The following is a 7,500-nucleotide window of genomic DNA, read 5'->3' as shown; positions in this document are numbered from 1 at the left end:
AACACACACACAACACATCTGCCACCGACTGTTCAGCTGGGAGCATTGTGTGTTTGCCTGCTTGTGACTAATGACTCTACTCACACTTAAGCAGTGAGGAGTCAATTTCAGCGTGCGGGTAGAAGAGTGCCTTCCCTTTCTGCTAAACTCTGCAAACTAGGCACCCCCCCCCCCCGCCCTCGAGCCCCCCCTTGGCAGGTGATGGATGGTGCTCTGGCTTGATTGGTTACTGGTGTTTACTCTGCTCCTCACCTCAGGCAAACCGCTTCACACCCTACCTGTCTTCTCTCTCCTCTCTCTCTTCACTCCTTTCTTTCTTTCACTCATTTCTTTCTTTCACTCCCTTCCTGTCTTCTCTCTTCTCTCTCTTCACTCCTTTCTCTCTCTTCACTCCTTTCTTTCTTTCACTCCCTTCCTGTCTTCTCTCTTATCTCTCTTCACTCCTTTCTTTCTTTCACTCCTTTCTTTCTTTCACTCCCTTCCAGTCTTCTCTCTTCTCTCTCTTCACAACTTTCTTTCTTTCACTCCCTTCCTGTCTTCTCTCTTCTCTCTCTTCACTCCTTTCTCTCTCTTCACTCCTTTCTTTCTTTCACTCCCTTCCTGTCTTCTCTCTTCTCTCTCTTCACTCCTTTCTCTCTCTTCACTCCTTTCTTTCTTTCACTCCCTTCCTGTCTTCTCTCTTCTCTCTCTTCACTCCTTTCTCTCTCTTCACTCCTTTCTTTCTTTCACTCCCTTCCTGTCTTCTCTCTTATCTCTCTTCACTCCTTTCTTTCTTTCACTCCTTTCTTTCTTTCACTCCCTTCCAGTCTTCTCTCTTCTCTCTCTTCACAACTTTCTTTCTTTCACTCCTTTCCTGTCTTCTCTCTTCTCTCTCTTCACTCCTTTCTTTTTTTCACTCCTTTCTTTCACTCCCTTCCTGTCTTCTCTCTCTCATCCTGTTGTTCTCTGTGTTCCAGGACGATTAAGGTGGAGGTGTATGACTGGGATAGAGATGGCAGGTGAGTAGGAGCTGGGTGTCTCCTCTCCACACAGGCACACACACACACGCACACACACGCACACACACACACACACACACACACACACACACTCACAGGTGAGTAGGGGCTGGGTCTCTCCACTCCAAACAGGCATATACGCAGCTACAACAGTCCCACCAAACACACGTATAAACACATACACACACACACAACACACACACACACTGGATACGTACCACTGACCTGATGATTTCTGACAATACAGCCGCGGAAAAAATTAAGAGACCGCTTCAAAATTATATTATACAAAATTATTATTATTTATTGGTATTAGTTAAAGTAAAGTTAACATTTTAGTTTTATTCTATAAATTACTGACAACATTTCTACCAAATATCAAATAAAAGTATTGTCATTAAGAGCATTTATTTGCAGAAAAATGACAATTGGTCAAAATAGCGAAATAAATTAAATGTTTTCAGATCTCGAATAATGCAAAGAAAACAAGTTCATATAGATTCTTAAACTACACAATACTAATGCTTTAACTTTGGAAGAGATCAGAAATCAATATCTGGAAAAAACACATCTTTTTTGTTATTTTGACCAATTGTCATTTTTCTGCAAAAAATGCCCTAAACGACAGTATGTTTATTTGAAATTCAGTAGAAATGTTGTCAGTAATCTATAGAATTAAACAAAAGTGTTAATTTTACTCAAACACATACCAATAAATAGTAAAAAAATAAAAATTGATACTTTTTTCAAAGTGGTCTCTTAATTTTTTCCGCGGCTGTATATAGGCTCTGTCATGAATTGTTTATGACCTGACTTATTACAGTCTTATTACAGAAGGATTAAGACCATTTTTGGCCGTTTTTGCTCTCAATACAAGCTAGACACTGGTATGGGCAGTTGAGACTGGGGCAGTAATTATGCCACTGGTATGGGCAGTTTAGACTGGGATAGTAATTATGCCTCTGGTATGGGCAGTTTTAGACTGGGGCAGTAATAATGCCTCTGGTATGGGCAGTTTTAGACTGGGGCAGTAATTATGCCTCTGGTATGGGCAGTTTAGACTGGGGCAGTAATTATGCCTCTGGTATGGGCAGTTTAGACTGGGGCAGTAATTATGCCTCTGGTATGGGCAGTTTAGACTTTATGGCTCACAGCAGCAGCCATCTTCAGCAGAATCCAGCCGGCCACAGCTGCCAAAAACCCTAGATGTAGATTATATTAGTGTAAATTATATTAGTGTGGTTTATAATAGTGAACATGTTTTTAATAGTGTAGATTAAATGAGTGTACATTATATAAGTGTTGATTATAATAGTGTAGGTGTTTATAATCGTGTAGATTATAATGGTGTAAATGTTTATAATAGTGTAGATTATAATGGTGTAAATGTTTATAATAGTGTAGATTATAATGGTGTAAATGTTTATAATAGTGTAGATTATAATGGTGTAGATGTTTATAATAGTGTAGATTATAATGGTGTAAATGTTTATAATGGTGTAGATTATAATAGTGTAGATTATAATGGTGTAAATGTTTATAATAGTGTAGATTATAATGGTGTAAATGTTTATAATGGTGTAGATTATAATAGTGTAGATTATAATGGTGTAAATGTTTATAATAGTGTAGATTATAATGGTGTAAATGTTTATAATAGTGTAGATTATAATGGTGTAAATGTTTATAATGGTGTAGATTATAATGGTGTAAATGTTTATAATAGTGTAGATTATAATGGTGTAAATGTTTATAATAGTGTAGATTATAGTAGAATACATTATATTAGTGTAGATGTTCATAGTAGTGTAGATTATAATGGTGTAGATATTGTTTTGTTTGTGAATATTGAAGCAGAGAGTTCAAACTGATTTGAACACGCAGTGTTGCAGTCATGACTTCATCACACACATGCGCACGCGCACACACACACACACACACACACACACACACACACACACACACACACACACACACACACACACACACACACACACACACACACACACACACTCACAAGTTGAGTTGAAACTCATTTGAACCCACTGTGTTGCAGTCACGACTTCATCACACGCACACACACACACACACACACACACACACACACACACACACACACACACACACACACACACACACACACACAGGTTGAGTTGAAACTCATTTGAACCCACTGTGTTGCAGTCACGACTTCATCGGCGAGTTTACCACCAGCTACCGGGAGCTAGCCAGAGGTCAAAGCCAGTTCAACGTCTATGAGGTTAGCAGCTCTGGATACTGCTTGTGTGTGTGTGTGTGTGTGTGTGTGTGTGTGTGTTAGTGTGTGTGTGTGTGTGTGTGTGTGTGTGTGTGTGTGTGTGTGTGTGTGTGAATACTTGTGTGTAAAATCTATAAAGGTAGTGCCTTGAATCTTGTATCTGGTGTGTGTGTGTGTGTATAAATGGTGACCTTCTCTCTTGTCAATATCTGTAGAACTAATGTCATCTGTTTTCAGTTCACACACACACACCCACAGCACACACATACACTCACATAATTGAGTCTCTTTGTAATGCAGCTTTCTTACAAAACTTTAAGGAAATGGCTCTCAGGTCTTTGAGGCACGTTGAAATAATTCCATGCATTGATGATTCTGTTATTTAGCCTTGTTTGTGTTTATGTTTGGATCTATGATTCTGTTTTTTAGCCTTGTTTGTGTTTATGTTCGGATCTATGATTCTGTTATTTAGCCTTGTTTGTGTTTATGTTCGGATCTGTTATTCCCCTTTGGCCTTAGACTGAGAATGGCTTTCCTGTTAATGTTCATTCCCCTCAGTGTCTGGAGTGTGTGTGTGTTAATGTGCGTGAATATGTATGTGTGTCTCTGTGTGTGTGGTAGTGCGTATGAATGTGTGTTTATGTGTGTTAATGTGTGCAAATGTGTATATGAGTTTCTCTGTGTGTGTGTGTGTGTATGTACTGTATGTATGTTTGTGTGTGTGTATGTGTGTTAATGTGTGTGAATGTGTATATGAGTGTGTGTGTGTGTGTGTGTGTGTGTGTTTTCTATAATAATACTCTGAATGCTAGGTTAGTGATTTAGCCTAGCATAACCCTCCACCACTCTCTTAATGCTAGGTTAGTGATTTAGCCTAGCGTAACCCTCCACCACTCTCTTAATGCTAGGTTAGTGATTTAGCCTAGCGTAACCCTCCACCACTCTCTTAATGCTAGGTTAGTGATTTAGCCTAGCGTAACCTTCCACCACTCTCTTAATGCTAGGTTAGTGATTTAGCCTAGCGTAACCCTCCACCACTCTCTTAATGCTAGGTTAGTGATTTAGCCTAGCGTAACCCTCCACCACTCTCTGTGGCCTGATTTAGCCTAGCATAACTCTCAGCCACTCTCTGGTTGCTCGGCGAGTGGTTTATGCTAGGTGTGCCAAAGAGGCGCATCAACATCCACTCTAGGCCTGATTAACTATTGATCTACTCTCTCTCTGGGGCTCCTTATGTTTCTGTGTGGATGGGTATGTGTGTGTGAGTGTGTGTGTGTGTGCATACTCTTTATGTAGGATGCCTGCTTAGAGGGATATTACACTTAGTAAAAGAAGAAAGTGCAGCTGTCGCCGAAGGGTAAATGAAATTGGGATTTGGCCAAGTGTCTGCCAGACGGATTTTTATAGATACATAACAGGATGAAATCTGTAGATCTATAAAAGGATTGGACTGCATTCCAACTGCCATCTGTTATGTTGTGTAAGATCCATATTGTGTTATCCCCCCCCCCCCCAAAAAAAATCAATAATCAGAATCAGAATCGGGTGATGTGTGTGCATTAACTGTATGTATGTTTGTGTGTGTGTGTGTTTATGTGTGTTAATGTGTGTGAATGTGTATATGAGTGTGTGTGTGTGTGTGTGTGTGTTTTCGATAATAATGATCACAATAACGATGTACAATGTTCAAGCTGGACTATGTTTTCAGATTTGGCCGTTAGCCCAATGAAGGGTCCATTGACTTTTATAGTAATGATAATAATAACTGTGTGTGTAATAACTGAGAACCAATGCTGTGGGGCATATCTCTCCTTAAGTGTGTGTGTGTGTGTGTGTGTGTGTGTGTGTGTGTGTGTGTGTACACAAAGCTATTTTCTCAGACTGCATTTACCGTATTGATCGTCATGAATGTTCCATGTGATTAAACTAATCACACACTATCAGCAAGCTGAGTGGAACACACACACCAGGTCATGGGGGAGAATATGTGGTCTCTACTTAGCAGGTCCACACTATCATCTCAGTATGCTCACGACCCACAATAACATCATAGTATGCTCAAAACCCACACTGCCATCATAGTATGCTCAAAACCCACTCTGCGTCATAGTATGCTCAAAACCCACTCTGCATCATAGTATGCTCAAAACCCACTCTGCATCATAGTATGCCCATGACCCACAATAACATCTCAGTATGCTCAAAACCCACTCTGCATCATAGTATGCCCATGACCCACAATAACATCTCAGTATGCTCACGACCCACAATAACATCATAGTATGCTCAAAACCCACTCTGCATCATAGTATGCTCAAAACCCACTCTGCATCATAGTATGCTCAAAACCCACTCTGCATCATAGTATGCTCAAAACCCACTCTGCATCATAGTATGCTCAAAACCCACTCTGCATCATAGTATGCTCAAAACCCACTCTGCATCATAGTATGCTCAAAACCCACTCTGCATCATAGTATGCTCAAAACCCACTCTGCATCATAGTATGCTCAAAACCCACTCTGCATCATAGTATGCTCAAAACCCACTCTGCCATCTCAGTATGCTCAAAACCCACTCTGCATCATAGTATGCTCAAAACCCACTCTGCATCTCAGTATGCTCAAAACCCACTCTGCATCTCAGTATGCTCAAAACCCACTCTGCATCATAGTATGCTCAAAACCCACTCTGCATCATAGTATGCTCACACCCCACACTGCCATCTCAGTATGCTCAAAACCCACTCTGCATCATAGTATGCTCAAAACCCACTCTGCATCATAGTATGCTCAAAACCCACTCTGCATCATAGTATGCTCAAAACCCACTCTGCATCATAGTATGCTCAAAACCCACTCTAACATCTCAGTATGCTCAAAACCCACTCTGCATCATAGTATGCTCAAAACCCACTCTAACATCTCAGTATGCTCAAAACCCACTCTGCATCATAGTATGCTCAAAACCCACTCTGCATCATAGTATGCTCAAAACCCACTCTGCCATCTCAGTATGCTCAAAACCCACTCTGCATCATAGTATGCTCAAAACCCACTCTGCATCATAGTATGCTCAAAACCCACTCTGCATCATAGTATGCTCAAAACCCACTCTGCATCATAGTATGCTCAAAACCCACTCTGCATCATAGTATGCTCAAAACCCACTCTGCATCATAGTATGCTCAAAACCCACTCTGCATCATAGTATGCTCAAAACCCACTCTAACATCTCAGTATGCTCAAAACCCACTCTGCATCATAGTATGCTCAAAACCCACTCTAACATCTCAGTATGCTCAAAACCCACTCTGCATCATAGTATGCTCAAAACCCACTCTAACATCTCAGTATGCTCAAAACCCACTCTGCATCATAGTATGCTCAAAACCCACTCTAACATCTCAGTATGCTCAAAACCCACTCTGCATCATAGTATGCTCAAAACCCACTCTAACATCTCAGTATGCTCAAAACCCACTCTGCATCATAGTATGCTCAAAACCCACTCTAACATCTCAGTATGCTCAAAACCCACTCTGCATCATAGTATGCTCACACCCCACACTGGGTAGTTAAGGGCTGTTTAAAGGACAGACGGGGTGATTTATGGGTAGTTAAGGGCTGTTTAAAGGACAGACGGGGTGATTTATGGGTAGTTAAGGGCTGTTTAAAGGACAGACGGGGTGATTTATGGGTAGTTAAGGGCTGTTTAAAGGACAGACGGGGTGATTTATGGGTAGTTAAGGGCTGTTTAAAGGACAGACGGGGGTGTCAGCATCTTGAGGTGAAAGTGAAGGATCTCCCTCCACAGTTCTGCTCCCGGAGCACATTCATCCCTCCGATCTCATTGTATCTCTCCCTCTCTTACCCCTCTCATTGTCTCTCTCTCTCTCTCTCTTTTTGTCTCTCTCTCCCCTCTCTTCCTCCTCTCCTTGTATCTCTCTCTCTCCCCCCTCCCTCTGTTCCCCCTCTCTTTGTATCTCTCTCTCTCTTTCCCTTACTTCCCCCTCTCCTTGTCTCTCTCTCTCTGTACATACGCGTAGGGTGCCTTGTGGCCCATCCATCTTCCTCGTTTGCAGTTTGTCAATAATATGGACGAGCTGGTGAGGATATACCTGCCCGCTTCCCTCACAATCAAGATTCATCTGGAAGCCACGCCAGGCTTTGTGTGCATGTGCCCCAGGCCTCTGTCATTACTCTTCCCTTCGATGGAGGGGAGGGGAGGAGAGGAGAGGAGAGG

General features: G+C 41.5%; 1 protein-coding gene across 3 annotated transcripts in view; it reads left to right on the top strand.

The window, feature by feature from the left end:
* cpne5b (copine Vb) overlaps positions 1-7,500 on the top strand; it is a gene marked incomplete at both ends in the record, with an annotated part of 180,384 nt that overhangs the window by 126,563 nt on the left and 46,321 nt on the right. For 2 of the 3 annotated variants that reach the window (XM_080846468.1, XM_080846469.1), the window contains 2 exons: positions 957-998; positions 3,183-3,258. In XM_080846468.1, coding sequence (XP_080702594.1) covers positions 957-998; positions 3,183-3,258 — 118 coding nt within the window. The remainder of the gene's footprint in view (positions 1-956; positions 999-3,182; positions 3,259-7,500) is intronic. The other variant, XM_080846470.1, reaches the window with a different exon arrangement.

This window comes from Sprattus sprattus (assembly GCF_963457725.1).
Source record: "Sprattus sprattus genome assembly, chromosome: 10".
Lineage (NCBI taxonomy): Eukaryota > Metazoa > Chordata > Actinopteri > Clupeiformes > Clupeidae > Sprattus > Sprattus sprattus.
Note: the sequence above shows the minus strand (reverse complement) of the source record. Positions and strands in the feature narration are given on the sequence as shown.